Source organism: Sorex fumeus, unplaced genomic scaffold (genome assembly GCF_029834395.1).
Source record: "Sorex fumeus unplaced genomic scaffold, SorFum_2.1 ptg000125l, whole genome shotgun sequence".
NCBI classification, from domain to species: Eukaryota; Metazoa; Chordata; class Mammalia; order Eulipotyphla; family Soricidae; genus Sorex; species Sorex fumeus.
Window position 1 is genome coordinate 2,379,248 of NW_026606182.1, and position 18,396 is coordinate 2,397,643.

General features: G+C 64.2%; 3 protein-coding genes across 3 annotated transcripts in view; all 3 read left to right on the top strand.

The window, feature by feature from the left end:
• LGALS1 (galectin 1) overlaps nucleotides 1-18,396 on the top strand; it is a 125,668-nt gene that overhangs the window by 86,297 nt on the left and 20,975 nt on the right. The window lies entirely within an intron of this gene.
• The window catches only part of GGA1 (golgi associated, gamma adaptin ear containing, ARF binding protein 1), a 119,471-nt gene that overhangs the window by 11,315 nt on the left and 89,760 nt on the right, over nucleotides 1-18,396 (top strand). The window lies entirely within an intron of this gene.
• On the top strand, nucleotides 3,578-16,633 carry SH3BP1 (SH3 domain binding protein 1). Its single transcript, XM_056137468.1, has 18 exons — nucleotides 3,578-3,643; nucleotides 4,586-4,628; nucleotides 4,956-5,060; nucleotides 5,968-6,044; nucleotides 6,184-6,295; nucleotides 6,756-6,862; nucleotides 7,847-7,964; nucleotides 8,866-8,934; nucleotides 9,060-9,150; nucleotides 9,312-9,457; nucleotides 10,353-10,464; nucleotides 11,423-11,504; nucleotides 11,591-11,671; nucleotides 12,548-12,664; nucleotides 13,289-13,386; nucleotides 13,589-13,706; nucleotides 15,139-15,233; nucleotides 16,302-16,633. Exons 1-18 carry the CDS (start codon nucleotides 3,585-3,587, stop codon nucleotides 16,631-16,633), a joined length of 1,962 nt encoding a protein of 653 aa, XP_055993443.1. The 5' UTR covers nucleotides 3,578-3,584.

The window sequence follows — 18,396 nt, forward strand, 5'->3', positions numbered from 1 at the left end:
CAACCCCCAGCACAGCATCCCCAGGACCTGCCATCAGGTGCACAGAGCCGGGCTGGACGTACCCCGGGGGGTCCCTGCATTCTTGTACCCCCACCTGCCCACCTGCAAGAGCTCAGCGCTCAGGATGGGCACGCCTGCAGGAAGGCACAGTGTCACCCCGGCTTCAGTGGCTGGAGAGGTGCCCTGGGGTGACCCCAAGGCCGGGCCGCAGGTGCCAGCTCAGGACCCGCCCAGGGCTGCCGCCTCCCCTGGGAAGACAGGTCAGCTTGGAGAACTGGAGCGCCAGCCTGGGAGTCCCCAAACCCCGAAGTCCCCCCCGAACAACCGCCCCGGGCCTGTCCAGATGGCCGGTTCCCCCGCCTCAGATTTCCTGCAAAGTCCTTTTTTAGCTGAGGAGGAAGCAAGGACCGTGCAGAGCCCAGACGGCCATGCCCGGGGCGGTGTGACCACTGAATGGCCGGCGGTCAAAGGGCCGCGTCTCTGCCTCACGCCGCTGCCCGCCACTGACCCCAGCTGCCACCCACCGCCTCGGCGCCTGGCCACTTGTCGCCCTGCCCACATCCTGCTCGGGCCCTGCGAGCCGGCACTTCCCAGGCGGGCAGGCCACCAAGGCCCCTGCAGTCTGGAGGGACAGCCACAGGGGGCGGAAGGTGCGACTGCTGAGCTGCAAAGTGGACGCAGGGCCAGGGCCAGCCCCCCCAGAGCCCTCGCCCTCCACTGCTGATGCCCCGGCCCGGGCCCCCTGTTTAGCTTCCAGGCCACTGCAGAGATAACAGACCACAAACAAAGAACTGAAAAAAACGGCTCATAAGACAGTGGGTAGGCGCTTGCCTCACATGCAACCAAGCCTGGGTCCCATCCCTGGCATCCGGGTCCCTGGCATCCCCTACAGTCCCCTGAACACCAGGAGTCACCCCTGAGCACTGCCAGGTGTGGCCTCCAGAACAAAAAGCACTAGGCAGTTAAGCAACTGTTGCCCCTAATTGCTATTATCCCCCTAATTGGCTGTCCCCAGGCCGGGTGAGCAGCCTGGGGCCCCTAGACCGGCCACCCACAGCCCCAGCCCCGCCCCCTCACCGCCCACAGTCTGGGCTGGAGGGACTGTGGCTGGCGCCTTCACACCTCACACACTATGGCTTCCTGAGCGGGACCCTCTAGCCCAGGACACAGGGACTGGGAGGTGCTGCTGGGTGACCAATGAGGACCCCTTTTTCCTTTTTTGCTTTTTGGGTCACATCCGGCGATGCTCAGGGGTTACTCCTGGGTCTGCGCTCAGGAATTACTCCTGGCGCTGCTCAGGGGACCCTATGGGATGCTGGGGATCGAACCCGGGTCGGCTGTGTGCAAGACAAACGCCCTACCAGCTGTGCTATCACTCCAGCACCCTGTTGTTGTTGTCGTTTTTTAAAGGACATTATTTTTTAGGTTCGGGGCCAGACCTAGCAGGGTTCAGGGATCCCTCCTGGTGGGGCTCAGGGAACCAGACCCCCAGGATCCAACCCAGTCCCGCTGTCTCTCTCCAGTCCCCACAGCAGGTCAGGGTTAAGGTGTTTGCCTTGTGCCTGGCAGGTTCAATCTGGCCCCTTCTGTCCCTATCTGGTCCCTCGGTGACCCCTGAGCACAGAGCCAGGAGTCAGCCCTGAGCATTCCCAGGTGTGGCCAAAAAAAGCAGAAAACAGAACAATTAAATGACAGGAGCCCGCAGAGCCTCCAGGCTGGGATTCCAAACCCTTCCCAGGTGCCCAAGGAATGTTCTAGAAACCCATGTTCAGGCTCTTCCGCCTCCGGAGGCAGCAGGCATGTTCCAGATGCCCACAGCAGAGGAAGGGCTGGCTGGGACTCCGGGCTGCAGGGAGCACAGCGTAGCCCTGGGTGGGGGGCGGGGGGGGGCAGAGGGGAGACCCAGGTGACCTGTGGCTGGGGGGGGTCTCCCCAGCAGCCAGGGACAGGGCCCCGCCCTCTACCCCCCCCCCAGGGCCAGGTTGGGACGAGCCCCCCCTCAAACGCTGGCTCTGTGCAAAGCTCAGAAGTCTTGCACATCCTTGCCGACCGGGGTTCAATCCCCAGCATCTCATCTGGTCCCCAGAGCCTCTCGCCAGGAGCGATCCCGGAGCGCAGAGCCAGGAGCAAAGCCCAGACCACCGGCGAGGGTGGCCCCCAACACAAAAAGCAAACCCCCCAAAAGCAAAAGCAGGCTTGGCTGGGGCAGCGGGGAGGGCGGGGCCGTGCGGAGGGGGCGGGGCCGATCTGGGGGCGGGCTGGGACCTGGGGGTGTCTGTCCCGCCTGCAACCAGGGCTGCAGGGCCCGGGGCACGTGACGCTGAGCTCTGCTCGGCAGCCCGGGAGTCTGCAGAGAAGGTGACAAGCCGCAGAGACAGTCACCAGCCACCACGTCTGGGGGCGCGTGCAGTGAGGAAGAGGAGCAGGAGACCCCTGCAAGGCAGGGGCCCCCAGTGGGGTGGGGGAGGAGCCTGGCCCAGTCCTCCCCCCATAGCTGAGTCTTTGGTTTTTTGGGGTTTTTTTTTTGCTTTTTGGGTCACACCCGGCGATGCACAGGGATCACTCCTGCTTCTGCACTCAGGAATCACCCCTGGCGGTGCTCAGGGGACCCTATGGGATGCTGGGAATCGAACCCGGGTGGGCCGCGTGTAAAGCAAACGCCCTCCCCGCTCCAGCCCCATAACTGAGTCTTTGATTCCCCCACAGCAACTGGGGGTTCCCCACAGCGCTTCTCCCTAGGTGCCCTTCAGGAGCGGAGGGCCCCGAAGTGCCAGACCCTGGGCCAGGCAGCTGGCCAAGGTGGTTCAAGGGAAGTGCTTTTCAAGGCTTTTCCCTTGGGACCAGAGGTGCAAGGTATTTCGGTGCAGGGGTATTGGGGTGCAGATATGAGGGTGCATGAAAGTGCTCACGAGGCTCCCGACCCGGGTGGAGGGGGGGAGCAGAGGACTAGCACCCTCCTCGCGCCCTGCAGGAAGGAAGTTCTCCCCAGGGCTGCCCCCAGGGGGAAAGAAACTCGGAAGGGGGGGCGGTTCTCCGGGAGCCCTGGTGTGGTTGGAGGGTCGCGGTGGACGCCCCCTCTAGCAGGGCGCTGGAAATCTGGGTGCGGGCGGGGCCGGGGCACGCACGGAGCCCCGACGGTGGCCCACGGGGGCCTGTCCGGGGGTCGTCGCTGCAGAGCGCGGCCGGAAGCAGAAGCCCCCAGCCCTTGCTGCAGCGGTGGGGCCGGGTGGGGGCTCGGCCGGGCCCGGGTGCGGGGCGCGGGGCGCGGCCCCCTACCTGCTTCCCGCCCGGCCGGTGCGTCGGGCCGGGTGCGGGGCGGGACGGGGCGGGGCGCGGCGCGCACAACCTGGGCCGGGCGCGGCGGCGCGGCCACACGCGCGCCACGGACGGCCGGGGGCGGCCGGGGGGCCCGGAAGCCGGGCGGAGAGGAGTGACCGGGGGGCCGGGGGCGGAGCCGCGGGCGCCGGGGCGGGGAGCCGCGCCGGGGCCCAGGAAGCGCCGCGCGCCGCCCCCCATCCGGGCCGAGCCGCCGGGGCGCAGCGGGCTGGGCCGGGGGGCCACGCGCCACCCACCGCTGCCCCACGATGATGAAGAGGCAGCTGCATCGCATGCGGCAGCTGGCCCAGACGGGCAGCCTGGGGCGGTGAGTGACCCCCGCTGTCCCCTCCCGCTCGCCCCGGAGCCCCCCGGCCGGGCCCCGCGCCGACCCGGGCCTGCCCGCCCCGTCCAGCGGCAGGGGCGCCCCCGATGATCCCCCTGAGCGCAGGGGTGCCGGAGGGGCGCGGCGCAGATCAGGCCTCTGCGTGGAGGGCCTGGCCGGCCTCAGTTGTCCCTCCGGCGCAATGGGGACAGCGACCCCTCTGGGGGCCGGGTGGGGGAGGGGACGGCCGTCTGGGCTGCGGGCGGGGGCGGGGGGAGCGGAGGAGCCCTGCGGGGCCCCGGCCGGGGAGGGGTCCGGCCCTCCGCCCCGCCAGCAGCCCGGAGCCGCTTGCTTCTCTATCTTGCTTCTGCTTTTGGCGCCGCTCAGATGGGAACAGCCCCGCTCTGGGCTCCCCGCTTCCCGCCAGGAGGCCCCTGCAAGGCTGGAGCGGAAGCCGGGAGTTTGGGGCGCGCCCCTCTCCCCCCCACCCCCACCCCCACCTCCCAGCATGTGCGCTTCCTGTTGTCTGAGCGCCGGGCTGGGGGGATCCGGCCCGAGTCTCGCTACCCCGCCCTGCACGGAGGCCTGGGCCGGCGGGACCCCCGACCCCTGCGCCCCCCGGGTCTCAGTGGCCCCCTCGTCCCGGCCACCCCCGCGCTGCAGAGTCGGGGGCTGAGCTCACACACTTCCGTGCCTGGAGGCTTTCTTGGGGGGCCGTGCCGAGAGAGGGCGGACCCCAGGGTGGGGGCTCCCCAGGGCCCCTCCGGGGACTCAGCCCTGACTATGGAAGAGGCGGAGCACAGATGTGCTGGGACCGGAAGGGGCTGGTGGGCGGCCCCCAAGCAGGTCCCGGTCCGGGGAGGCCCTGGAAGAAACTGGGGTCCAGGGGCCTGTTGGTGGGGGGCCACTGCCCCGGCTCAGCACAGGCTCCCCCGCCCCCCGCAGCACCCCGGAGACGGCCGATCTGCTGGGAGAGGAGCTGCAGCAGGTACGTGCCTGGGCGATGCGCCGGTGGCAGGACAGGCTGGCGCAGGTGCCGTCCGCTGGGCGGGACAAGTGTCGGGGGCCCCGGGCTGAGTCATCCCCAAGCTGTGGGCTTATGGGTCCCCAAAGGAGGAGAGATGGCAGGGGAGGCGCCGGGGCCTTGGCACAGCGGCCAGGGGCTGACTGGCCTTGCATGCGGCCAGCCCGGGCTCCATCCCGGCATCCCCCGGGGTCCCCCGAGCCCTCCGGAGTCAGCCCCAAGCACCTCCTGCAAGGACAGCCAGGGTGGGGTGACTGTTCCTGTGACCCGGTGTCCCGCATCCCATCACAGGTGGAGCAGCGGCTGGAGCCAGCCAAGCGGGCAGCGCACAATGTCCACAAGCGACTGCAGGCCTGCCTGCAGGGCCAGAGTGGAGCGGACATGGACAAGCGGGTGGTGAGTAGGGCATGAAGACCACTGCGTCCCCCCAGGGGCACCCCCTCAGGCAGCCTCATCTTCCTGGGTACCCTCCCCCTGCTGCGTCCACCGGTCTCCTGACCCCTGACCCACGGCCTAGCCTGGGACAGCACTTTGAACATCTCTGGCCAGTCAGCACCCGGTGCGGAGCAGACGCCTCTGCCCAGACAACCCGAGGGGACTCCCTGGAGGAAGTGGCACCGAGCTAGCTGGTCTTGGCTTGTCTCTCCCTGGGGTTTGTTAACCCACCCCCGGCATTCATGGAGCGATGATGGCTCATGTGTCACTAAGACACGCTGGTACTTGCTTTCACAAGAATGCCAGTCCTGGCCCGACGAGCGCAGAGTTCCCCAAGGAAGTAGGGGCTTGGATCCAGTGACTCAGTGAGGTATTCAGGGAGTCAGTGGCCAGGCCGAGAGTCGAACCCAGGTCTCTGAGCCCGCAGCTGTGTTCTCTGGGAGAGAAGGTGTGGTGTGGAATGAGCTGGCAGCTCAGGCAGTCTGGCTGAGCACTGGAGGTTGGGGAGGAGAGAGGAGTCAGCCCGGGAGGGGCTGGACTCAGCCTCAGGAACAGCCGCACAGCCGTGACCTTGGGCCAGCCCCCCCCCCCACACACACACACACACACTCTTCCAGCCTGACATGTGATTCGACATTCCTGCCCCTGCCAGTGGCCCCTGGGAGGGGGAGGCCACTTGGGTGGGGCCCTGCACAGGGTCGCAGGGAGGTCCCACCCCCAGCTCTGTCACCACCTATGACATGATGTGACACACCCCAGTCTGTCCTCCTGGGCCTGGGACCTGCTCTGCCCCAAGGGACTCAGGTGTGTGCCTGCTGGCTTCCGGACATTCGCGCTCAGGCTGGGCCCCCTCCCCCCTTCTCTGCAGAAGAAACTCCCTCTCATGGCTCTGTCCACCACCATGGCCGAGAGCTTCAAGGAGCTGGACCCGGACTCCAGTCTGGGGTGAGCACGGGCCCCCTGGAGGCTTGAGGGGGCGGGAGGAGCTGGCCGGGGTCTCGGTGTCCAGGCCTGGGGTGGGGTCGGGGGGTACCCTGAGCGGGGTGCAGGGCTGGGGGAAGCCCACGGCTGGCCGTGCCCACAGGAAGGCCCTGGAGATGAGCTGCGTCATCCAGAACCAGCTGGCCCGCATCCTGGCCGAGTTCGAGATGGCGCTGGAGAAGGACGTCCTGCAGCCGCTCAGCAGGCTGAGCGAGGTGACGTGTTGCCGTCCATGCGGGCACACGCGTGCACACGAATATACACGCATGCATGCCGACACATACTCATGCACGTATACACGCACATACATGCAGACCCGCACATATGCAGACCCATGCACACATGCGTGCACAGGTATGTGTACTCACGCACACATGCATACATATATACACACAATATACACATGCACACGCATGCACGTGCACACATGCACACGAATATACACGCACAAACATGCATGCACACTTGGACTCATCTGCACATGCACATATATGCACACTTGCGCGTACACACGCATGCACTCAGACATAGACGAATGCACACAGATGCATGCTCACAAGTACATGCAAACTCACACGTGTACATGCACACATACACACACGCGTGCACACACGCACGCTTCCCCAGACGCTGCAGCGCCTGCCCCGCCCCTGACGCCCTCCCCGCTGCCCCTAGGAGGAGCTCCCCGCCATCCTCAAGCACAAGAAGGGCCTGCAGAAGCTGGTGTCTGACTGGAGCGCCCTCAAGAGCAGGTGGGCGCAGTGGCCTCCGACGGTGGGGGGGTCCCGGCGGGCTGGTGCCACAGCTGGGCCCGAAAGCACCGTGTGGGCAGCTGCCCGTGAGGGAGCTCTGGGCAGACATGTGTGCACGTGGATCTGTGCCAGTGGGGGGACCCCTGGAAGTTGAGTGCTATCCCCACCCCCTCCCGCACCCAGGCACCTCTATGCTGCAGGATGGCTGTGATCTCCAAGCCCACCACCAGGGGCGCCCCAGAGCACTGTCGGATCTCCATGCAGCTTTTTTTTTTTTAATAGTATTTATTTTCTTCCATCGACTTTACTTATTGCTTTTGGGGACATCCCCAGCTATGCTCAGGGGTGACTCCTGGTTCTGCACTCACGTGGTGCTCGGGTGACCATGTGGGATGCCGTGTGAGCCTCTTGAAAGGGAAACGCCCTACCTGTGGTTCTAGCTCTCTGGCCCGTTGCTGGAGCTCTTGAATCCATGTCTGGGAGGTGGAGGTGGGGTCCTCCCAGGCAGTGCTCGGGGCTCGGGGGCCACTCTGGAGATTCTTCTTTTTTTTTTCTTTGCGGGTCACACCCAGCAATGCACAGGGGTCACTCCTGGCTCTTCACTCAGGAATTACTCCTGGCGGTGCTCAGGGAACCCTATGGGATGCTGGGGCTCGAACCCGGGTCAGCTGTGTGCAAGGCAAACGCCCTCCCCACTGTGCGATCACACCAACCCCTCCCGGTGATTCTTAGCCTGCTGGACTAGACACTTCAGTGGAAGGCCTGGGATATGTTGCCGGGATCACCGAAGTCCCACTTCGCAGTGCTCGGGGCCTCTAGGGCTCCACCTGGCAGTGCTCTGGGGTCCATGAGCCGGGGAGTAACCGGGGTCTGCCCTAGGGCAAGGCCTTGGCTTTCCTGCAGAGTCCCCCTTCCAACCCTGGATTTTCTGCATGTGTGAATTCACAAGGAGGGGACATGGGGCTTCTGACCGGCAGCGGGTCAGTGACCGCACTTCCCCGGCATTGTCCCCAGGCTCAGCCAGGCCGCGGGCAGTGGCCAGGGCGCTCACAGCTCGACCGCCACTGCCAACAAGGTGGAGACGCTGAAGGAGGAGGAAGAGGAACTCAAGAGGAAGGTGGAGCAGTGTAAGGTGTGTTGGCGGCTGGGGGCGGTGCCCGGGCGGGCGGCTGGGGGTCCGGGCCCAGGAAGGGGGTGGCTGAGTCGCATTCCCAGGTCACAGACTCCTGAGCACTGCCAGGGCTCGCCCCGGGGCCACAGAGCGTGAAATCCAGCTCTGGACCTAGCCGGGGCCCTGGGCTGTCCTCACTGAGGGGGTCAGTGAATCCGGTGATTGGTCCTATGCTCTGAGCCGGGTACGCATGGACACAGGTTGGTTTTGGGAGCTGTAGATTCCACACTCGGGGATAGTCCAGCGGGCAGGGCGTTTGCCTAGCATGCACTTTGATCCCGAGTTCAATTCCCAGCATCCTATAGGGTCCCCTGAGCACCGCCAGGAGTGATTCCTGAGTGCAGAGCCAGGAGGAACCCCTGAGCATACCCTCCCCACCCTTCAAAAAAAGAAAAAAAGGCAAAAAGAAAAGAAAGAAAGGTTACTGTGGGGAGCGGGATCAATAGCACAGCGGTGAGGGCGTTTGCCTTGCACACGGCCAACCCGGGTTCGATTCCCAGCATCCCATATGGTCCCCTGAGCACCACCAGGAGTGATTCCTGAGTGCAGAGCCAGGAGTAACCACTGTGCATTGCAGGGTGTGACCCCCAAAAGCCAAAACACATAAATAAGTAAATTTCACACTTGAGTTCAGGTGGCTGGCCTCAAAGGCCTCTGGTTTGCGTGCGGGGCTGGGTTTGATCCCCAGCACTGAGTGGCCCTCCAAAAAAGTGTGAGAGGTTTCCCGGGAGCTGGTCTCTCAGTGCTGGCTGAGTGGCCGAGCTGGCCGGGACCCTCTCTAGGTCAGTCTGAGCAGGCCACTGGCCCCCCAGGCCTATTTCCCCTCTCTGCCCCCCTGAGTCACCCCCCTCTCTGCCCCAAGGACGAGTACTTAGCCGACCTGTACCACTTCGCCACCAAGGAGGACACATACGCCAACTACTTCATCCACGTGAGTGAGCCCAGCCCCAGGCCTCAGGGTGGGAGGTGGGAGGTGGGAGGTGGGGGATGGGGGGTGAGCTCCGGGGCTGGGTTCCCCTCACTCACTCCCTCTGGGGGATGCCCCCGTGCCCACAGTTCATGGAGATTCAGGCCGATTATCATCGCAAGTCCCTGAGCTCGCTGGACACGGCCCTGGCCGAGCTGAGAGAAAACCACAGTCCAGCAGGTGGGTGGTCATGGGGGCCCTGGGGGACCCTAGCTGGAATGAGGGGCGTGGGAGGGTGAGGGGCGCCGGGGGAGGGGGGTGCTGTGGATTATGAGCCCGGGAGGTGGGGTGAGACTCTGGACCCCAGGGGTCGGGGAGCCTGATCTGTCTCGTCCCCGCAGACCCCTCCCCCTCGATGACGGCCACCCCCTTCTCCAGGGTGTATGGGGTGTCGCTGGGCACCCACCTGCAAGAGCTGGGCCGGGACATCGCCCTGCCCATTGAGGCCTGCGTCCTGATGCTGCTGTCGGAGGGCATGAAGGAGGAGGTAGCGCCCCCCTCTGGCCTGGGCCACACACTGCAGCCGGGGCTGGTGCCCACACCCGCCACCAGGGGTCGCCAGACACACACACGCACACGGGTCACCAGACACACACACACACACACACACACACACACACACACACACACACACACACACACCCTTGCCCGCCACCAGGAGTCGCCAGACACACACACACACACACACACACACGGGTCACCAGACACACACACACACACACACACACACACCCTTGCCCCTAGCACTGGGATGACCCTCAAACTTTTAGCAGTGAACCCCAAAGCTTGGCAGGACCTCCCGGCTGCACTGACCTCGGCTACCACTTAAGATACTAGCGGGTGGGGGCTGGAGCGATAGTACAGCGGAGAGGGCGTTTGCCTTGCACACAGCCGACCTAGGTTCGATTCCCAGCATCCCATAGGGTCCCCCGAGCACCGCCTGGAGTAATTCCTGAGTGCAGAGCCAGGAGGAACCCCTGTGCAACGCCGGGTGGGACCCAAAAAGCTAAAAAAATATTTTAAAAAGATACTAGCGGGTGGACACTGGGGTGATAAACTGAGGGACCCCCTCATAGCCCCTTATAAGAGGGGAGATGGGACCCTCACGAGCTGGGCTCCTGTCCTGTGCACCTTAGCTGGGCTCCATCAGACCCAGGAGGCAGAACACGCGCCCCCTGCGGCCCCCCGAGCCAGACCCCCTCTCCCCACAACTCCCAACTTCTCCCACCAGCTCAGAATTCCAGATCCTTCCAGCACAGGGCACCCCACTGTCCACGCTGCCCTCCGTCCCGCGGGGCCACTGAGGCCCCCCCAGCCCTGGGGTGCCCTCCCAGCCCTCGCCGTGCCTGACATCCCCCTCCCACCCCGCGTGTCCCCCCCAGGGCCTCTTCCGCCTGGCCGCTGGGGCCTCTGTGATGAAGCGCCTCAGGCAGACCCTGTCCTCAGACCCCCTCGGCCTCCAGGAGTTCTGCTCCGACCCTCATGCTGTGGCAGGTACGTGAGTCACAACTGGGTGGGGGGGGAGTCTCCAGGGCTGCTCCCCGGGGCTGCCCCGGCTATGCACAGGGGTTAGTCCTGGCTTCACACTCAGTAATTACTCCTGGCGGTGCTCAGGGGACCCTATGGGATGCCCTAAATCGAACCTCGGTCTGCTGCATGAGAAGCAAATGCCCTACCTGCTGTACTATGGCTCCAGCCCCAAAACGTTGGGTTTTGGGGGGCATCTGCCTGGCTCTCGGATTGTTTCTTGGTGTACCCAGGGCACCGCTCCCAGGCGCCAGGGACCAAACTACATTTGACCACATGCACAGCAAGCACCTTGACTACTGACTAGTAGTTTCATATTTGGATCTTATTTTTTTTTTTTTTGGCTTTTTGGGTCACACCAGGTGATGCTCAGGGGTTACTCCTGGCTCTGCACTCAGGAATTCCTCCTGGCGGTGCTCGGGGGACCCTATGGGATGCTGGGGATCGAACCCGGGTCGGCCGCGTGCAAGGCAAACGCCCTCCCCGCTGTGCTATTGCTCCAGCTCCTATTTGGACTTTTTATCTCTGGAATTTTGATCTCTTGGATTTTGGCCGTGCTCAGGGCTGCCGCCTGGCTCTGTGCTCAGAGATCACTCCTCACGGGGTTCAGGGGAGCCGGTGGCGGTGCCAGGTATCAAATGTGGGCCGGCCGCAGGCAAGGTGACCATCTCTGCTGCCACCGTAGTTTCTCTCTGGCCCCAGCCCAGGGATGCCCCTGTGGGGTGGAGACCCCCGAAACGGCTGTGCACTTGGGGCAGATGGCCACTGGCTTGCTCGTTTTCTCCAAAGAGCCAGGAGCCCCCCAGAATCGAGTCGGTCATAGAAACATGAGCAAGAGGGAAGACTGGGGACTCTTCCCAGGAGAGAAGAGTCCGGGGGTGGTTGGGGCTGGGGGCTGCTCTGACCCCTCCACTCCTCCCTCCAGGCGCCCTCAAGTCCTATCTGCGGGAATTGCCGGAGCCCCTGATGACCTTTGACCTCTACGACGATTGGATGAGGGCCGCCAGGTGAGGGGACAGTGGGCCTGGGGGAGGGTCAGGGGAGGGGGCGGCCACAGAGGTGGCTCAGCTCCCCGCCCCGTCCCCCTTCCCAGCCTGAAGGAGGCCGGCCCGCGGCTGGAGGCCCTGAAGGAGGTGTGCGGCCGACTGCCCCCCGAGAACCTCAGAAACCTCAGGTGAGCCCCAAGCTGCCTCCACTTCCCCGGTCAGGGCCCTGGGCTGGGCTGTCGCTTGGTGTGACCGAGATGATGAAACCAGGACTCTATGGTCCTTTGTTTTAGAAAGCCCTCTTGGGGCTGGAGCGATAGCACAGCGGGGAGGGCGTTTGCCTTGCACACAGCCAACCCGGGTTCGAGTCCCAGCATCCCATAGGGTCCACTGAACACCGCCAGGAGAGATTCCTGAGTGCAGAGCCAGGAGGAACCCCTGAGCATCGCCGGGTGTGACCCAAGAAGCAAAAAAAAAAAAGAAAGCTGTCTTATTTGGGGAGGGGTTTATTTTGTTTGGGGGTCACTCCTGGCAGTGCTCAGGGGTCCCATGTGCTGCCAGGGCTTCAAACGGGGCTCGGCCACAAGCAGACAAAGTGTCCTGCCCTGCGCTCACTCTCCAGCCGTGTGGGGGCGGGGAGGGAGGAGCCCGCTTGTACCTGCGCCATGGGGTGCCAGACCCTGCCTCTGTGGCCGGGTGGTCCTGAGGGACCCCCGTCTCTCTGCCCCAGCCCCCTCATTGGAAACGGGCACAGCTGTGCCCATCTGCAGGGTGACTGGCTGGTCTTCAGCACCTGGCATGCAGTTGGCACCAGTATCCGACGATTATTTTTCTTCTTGGCAGTCCAGTGGGTGGCTGTCACCGGGGGGTCAAACCTGGCATCCCGGTGCCCTCAGCTCTCTGGGCATCTCCCCGGGACTCTGAAACGCCCGAAGCCCCCCTGTATGGTCGCTGTCTGTCCGTGGAAGCCCCCGCTGGGCAGTTCTCAGCCCCCGTGGGTTTGGAGCGGTGTGGGGGGTGCCGGAAGTCCCCCGTGGCCCTGACCCCCTGACTCTCCCACCCAGGTACCTGCTCAAGTTCCTCGCACGGCTGGCCGAGGAGCAGGAGGTGAACAAGATGACGCCCAGCAACATCGCCATCGTCCTGGGCCCCAACCTGCTGTGGCCGCCCGAGAAGGAAGGGTGAGGGGTGGGCTGGGGAAGGCGGGGCGGGGCTCTCTGGGGGAGGGGCGCTCCGGGGGAGGGGTGGGGTGGTGATTCCTGGGGAGGGACAGGTTTGGGGGTGAAGGAATGAGACCTGGGGGCTCGGGGGAGGGTTGTGGGGGTCGCTCCGGGGGGTGGCGGGGGCTCTGGATGGGGTGTTCTGGGCGTCTGCTCTTGGAGCCCAGAAACGTCGCTCCACCCCGCCCCTCCCCCTCCCGGCCACCAGCGCCCCAAGTCCTCGCCAGAGGGAAATGACACACGCTGCAGGATTTTTGCTTTGGGAACGTGATACAGTAACGGAGAAATGCCTCCTTTTGGAGGCTCTGTGCAGCTGGAGAGATTTTTTTCTCTTCTTTTGGCTCGGGGGCCACAGCCAGCCGTGCTCAGCGCTTCTCCCGGCTCAGTGCTCAGGGGTCACCCTGGTGGTGCTTTCTCTGGAGACCCCAGTGTCGTGCCTGGCTGGAGACCACATCGCTGAGCAGCCCCTCCCAGACAGGCCTGGAGCTCCCGGGTCCCGTCACCCCCCCCCACCCCGGGGCCGCCACCTGCTGTAGGGGACAGTGGGGACTCAGGGCCTTATACCTCGTTTCCTGCCCCGCCCAGGGACCAGGCCCAGCTGGACGCGGCATCCGTGTCGTCCATCCAGGTGGTGGGCGTGGTCGAGGCCCTGATCCAGAGCGCGGACACCCTCTTCCCCGGAGGTGAGCATCTACCCTGGCGCGCGTGGCCCTGGGTGCCTTCCTGGGGGGGTTCAGCCAAAACCCCCCAGCAACTGGGGGAGATGTTTTTCCGGGCTGTGAAATGGGAACGTCAGGCCGGGCGGCTGGGAGGCCCCAGGACCCTAATCGGGCAGGGCTGGGAGTGAAGGACGTCGTCGTGTGTCGTCCCCCACCCTGTCTGCAGATGTCACCTTCGACGTGTCTGGGCTCTTCTCATCCCTGGGCCCCCCGGACAAGGTGAGCGACCGGCCAGCCTCCGGGGAGCTTCCTGCCGCTGATGTGTCAGGCCCGGCCAAGGAAAGGTAGGGAACGGCAGCGGAGGGCCCGGGGCCTACCCCCACGTGGCCCCAAGGCTCACCTCTCAGGCTCCTTGGGGGACCCACCCTGACCCGGCTTCCCAGCTTTGGGGGGCCAGGAGCCCCGGAGAAGGGAGCCAAATGCATCCCTTACCTGTGATGGCAGCTCGCACCAGCAGGGGGCGCTGTTTCTGCCGCTGGTGATTGAGGCCACTGGGCGGGTGTCTGGGGGATCCTTCTGGAATGGGCAGGGCACCTCCCACCTGCCTCTCCTTGGCGCGTTCCCCCAGGCGACACACGTGGCTCTGCCCAGTTTCCTCTGAGCAGGATGTCCCCAAGGGCACCCGCGTGGGCCAAGTGCATGCAGGGCTGGGGGGAGGTTGGGGGCAGGAGATTCCATTGCCAGCACCAACGGGTGTGGCCCCCCCAAAGAAGTGCGATAGTCCAGGGGTGAAGGCACTGACCTCACATGAGGCTGACCCCATTTGATACCCGGCATGTTAACATTCACCCAGATAACACCAGGAGTGACCCCCCGAGCACCACAGGCCAAACCCAGCCCTTGTGGGGGAGAAAAGTGGAGAGTCCATTTCTGGGGGACATGGGGTAGCTCAGAGGTAGAGTGCTCGCCTTGTGGGAGACACCTGGCTTGATTTCTGGCACTTTCTGTGTCTTCCTTGCCCAAGAAGAAAGAATAAGTTTGGGACCAGAGCGCTAGCACAGCAGGAAGGGCGTTTGCCTTGCATGCGGCCGGCCCAGGTCCGATTCCAGATGGTCCCCGAGCACCGCCAGGAGTGCAGAGCCAGGAGTGAGCCCTGAGCATTGCCGGGTGTAACCCAGAAAGCATTGTACTGTAGCACTGTCCTCCCGTTGTTCATCGATTTTTGCTTGAGCGGGCCCAGTAACGTCTCCATTGTGAGACTTGTTACTGTGTTTGGCATATCAAATATGTCACGGGGAGCTTGCCAGGCTTTGCCGTGTGGGCGAGATACTCTCAGGCTCTCCGAGAGGGGCGGAGGAATCGAACCAGAAAGAAAAAAAAAATAGTTGATTCGTAACAGAGCCTCAGGCAGATTTGAGGGTCCCATGGGGTGACAGCATCAGCCGTGTGGTCACACAAGACCTCCCAATTAGGGGCCTGGAAAGGCAGGCGGGAGCTGGGACCCTGTGTGCTTCGGAAACTCGGGCCCACGGGATGTCCTGCATGGGGTGCCCGGGACCCTGCCTTCTGCTTTCCGCCCGTGGGGGCGCACAGAGCCAGGGACTCGGAGGACCCGGGGCCTGGGTGCTATCCTGGTATCCGCGTCCGGGAAGGCGCTTTGGGGGACAGACCCCAGGCAGAGCTCAGGGGGATGGAGAGTCACCACCTGGAGGACCCGGACGGCCTGCGGGCTGGGACACCCGCATGCTGATGACTGACCTTTGCCTAACTCAGCAGGACAGAGGCTGCGCCTCCACCCAGGCCGGCCTCCCCCAGGGTGAGCAGGGCCACCCCGGATGCGGCCAGCCCAGCGGAGGACACGGCCCGGAGGAGTGAGTGCACGGGGGGTTGCGAAGGGGGACAGAGGAGGGTAGGAGGGGCCGGGCGACCCAAGGTCTCCCCCTGACTGCAGGCTGGGCCTTGTCTTATGTGGGGGCTTGGCATGGGACAGCCAGACACACCTGCAGCACCCGGACCCTAAAGCCAGTGGCCCACGGAGCCGCCGTCAGGGTGGGGGGGCAGGAGGGTCCCCAAAGGGCCGGGACAGAGGCTGGCGCTGGCATTTGGGCCTTCCTGGCGCATGCTCCAGGCTCTGGGTGTGATGTCTGGTGCGAAGGGTCCACGAAGCGCGTGTACTGTTTATACTGGGCGCCTGGGTCCATCCCTGGCTCCAAGAGGCTGAGCACAGAGCTGGGAGTAACCCAGCACTCCTGGGTGTAGCCCAAAAGAGGGAGGGCGGGCCTGAGAGGTAGAACAGGGGTTAAGGTGCTTGCCTGGCACCTCCCGGCACCCCCTGCGGCGCCCTGAGACCCCTCCCAGGAGTGCGCCCTGAGCACAGAGCCAGGAGTCAGCCCCGAGCACACAGCCGGGAGTCAACCCTGAGCACGGAGCCGGGAGTCAGCCCTGAGCATAGAGCCAGGAGTGACCCTGAGCACCACTGCGTGTGGCCCAGACCCCCCCTCCCACACCCCCACCAAAGCAAGAGAACAGGGAGGGGAGGCAGGAAGGACCCACGGACCCCCCAGGCCCTCTCCCTGCACGTTTGAGAGGGCAGCCCCTGTGGAGGTCATGTCAGGTGTCACCGGAGCTGCCCTCTCGTCTGCCTGGGGGAGTGCAGCCTTTCACCCTCATCTTACCAAGGGGGAACACTGAGACCCCTGAAACTAAGTCTGTACCCCACTCTGGGTGGAGGGAGACCCGGTCCAGTACTCCCGGTGGAGGGATGGTTGGGAGCCGAGAGGGGCAGTTCTGGTGGGCTTCCGGGAGGAGGTGAGCCAGACCCCGCATATGGGTAGGAAACAAGTCACTCGTTGGCGATGCCAGACGGGAGGTGCCCTCGTGCTTGGGGGCCCTGGCAGAGACCAAGATGCCCTGACCTTCCTTCCTTCCTTCCTCCACAGCCAAGCGTCCGGCACCTGCTCGGCCCTCGGGGCCGCCCCCCCAGATCTCCGGCTCCCGCACGTCCCCCCCAGCCCCCTCTGGCAGCCCCGCGACCCCCCGGGCCTTGCCTCGCCGGCTGGTCGGCAGCAACCTCCGGGCCCCCTCTGTGCCCCCACCTCTGCCCCCCGGACCCCCTCAGCCCGCCCGGCGCCAGAGTCGCCGCTCCCAGACCTCCCCGGGTGGGCCTGAGCGGGGGGACCCGGGGGGCGGCCCCGAGGACGGAGGAGCCTCCTCGCCCCCAGCCAACCCCCCTCAGCCCAGACCCCGGAGCCTGGCCTCCGAGACCGACTGAACCGTCGGCGGGGGACCCCACTCCCCGCACACGACAGCCACGGCGGGACCCCAGCCTGGACCGACCGCCACGTGCCTTGGTGCCCGCTGGGCCGGCCCCCGGCCAGGAGGACCCAGAACAGACCCCCGCACCTTGACACCTTCCCTCTCCCACCCACCCCAGACTTGGGGACCTCTGAGCCGACGCCCCTGGCAGTGCCACCGGGCGGAAGGAGAGCTTCCTGCCCCCCCACACACACCCCAGACTTCTATTTTTCTCTTGCCAACGTATTTTTTTGTAAGGCTGGTGAATAAATTATTTTGCGCAAAACTGGAGTCTGCATCTGCCTGATCGCTCGCCCTCTTCTGGGGAAACGGCCACCATGGGCATCCCTCAGGGCTGCATGGTCAAGGGCCGTTGGTTGCTGCTGCCCGCGGGGACTCGGCTGAGACCCTCCTGGGCCGGGATTACAAGGTCACCACGTGGTCGGTGAGGACTGGAACTCGAGTCACGACAGAGACCAGAGTGATAGGACAGTGGGGAGGGCACTTGCCTTGCACAAGGCAGACCCGGGTTCGATCCCCAGCATCCTGTAGGGTGCCCTGAGCACTGCCAGGAGTGATTCCTGAGCATCACTTGGGTGTGACTCAATCACGATTATCCTATTGTTCGTCAATTGCCTCGAGCAGGCACCAGTAACGTCTCCTTCACCCTAGCCCTGAGATTTGAAAAAGTGCCATATTCAAGGCTCTCTCAGGGTTAGGAGATTGAGACCCATCGTTGTTACTGGTATTTGGCATATTGGGTACGCCACGGGGAGTTTGCCAGATTCTGCCATATGGGCAGGTTACATTCAGTAGCCTGCCAGTTTGTCTAAAGTAAGAAAGAGATAAGATGTCGCGCAGCCGCAAATGCGGCCATGCGCTTCCGGGAGCTGGGTTTTATAGTCTCTGGGTCTTGGCCGTTGACGGGATTACACGGCACAGGGGGAGGGAGGGGGCAGTTGGTGTGTGTGACCCCTGCCTACTGGAAGATGGAGGATCTGGGTGGAGGATGCTCAGCCCCGATCCGAGCAGGCTTGGTGTGACTCAAAAACAATAAAAGGACCAAAGAAACGTCCTGGCTCACGGGAGCATCCCACAAGCATCGGTGGCTGTGGGTCCCGTCCCTCCCAGACTCTGGTGGTCCCAGACGAGACCCGACCCTGGGGAGACTCATCTGCCAGGCTTCCTGCCGCCACTCCGTGCCAGCCACCAGGCTCGGCCCTAACTCAGCCCATCACCACAGAACTACCTAGCCGTGGGGGACAGACGGCGGAACTGACCATCGGGTCCAGATGTCGGGCCGGGCGGAGAGTAAGAAGGCAGGTGCACAGGCTTTGCACATGCCCAGGACAGCAAGGCTCCCCGAGCACCAGCAAGAGCAGACCCCTGAGCACTGAGCCAGGAGTACTCCTGAGCCCTGCTGGGTGTAACTTAGCAAGGGGGTGGAAATCAACTCCCAGCTGTCTTGGTGGTCGTTAGGTGTTGCAGGTGACGGGGGTGTCCCGAAGTGAAGGGTACAGGATCATCGGCTTTTATTTCAAGTAGGTGAGAAAGTTGGGTCCTTGGCTTCCCTCAATCAATCCTATAAGTCAGCATTTTTGCTGGAGTTAGAAGTTGGGGGGCTCTACTGGCGGACGGATGGGTGTCGATGACTGAAACTCAGTCATGGAAACTGTAACTACCTCACGTTTCTTCATTAATAAATAAAAATTAAAAACAAAGGAAATAGAAGGGGTAACA

Coding starts and splice junctions, on each gene's coding strand:
- SH3BP1 (XM_056137468.1), top strand. CDS start 3,585: ATGATGAAGAGGCAGCTGCATCGCATGCGGCAGCTGGCCCAGACGGGC. Junction 6,045..6,183: donor GACCCGGACTCCAGTCTGGG/GTGAGCACGGGC, acceptor CCGTGCCCACAG/GAAGGCCCTGGAGATGAGCT. Junction 8,935..9,059: donor ACGCCAACTACTTCATCCAC/GTGAGTGAGCCC, acceptor CCGTGCCCACAG/TTCATGGAGATTCAGGCCGA.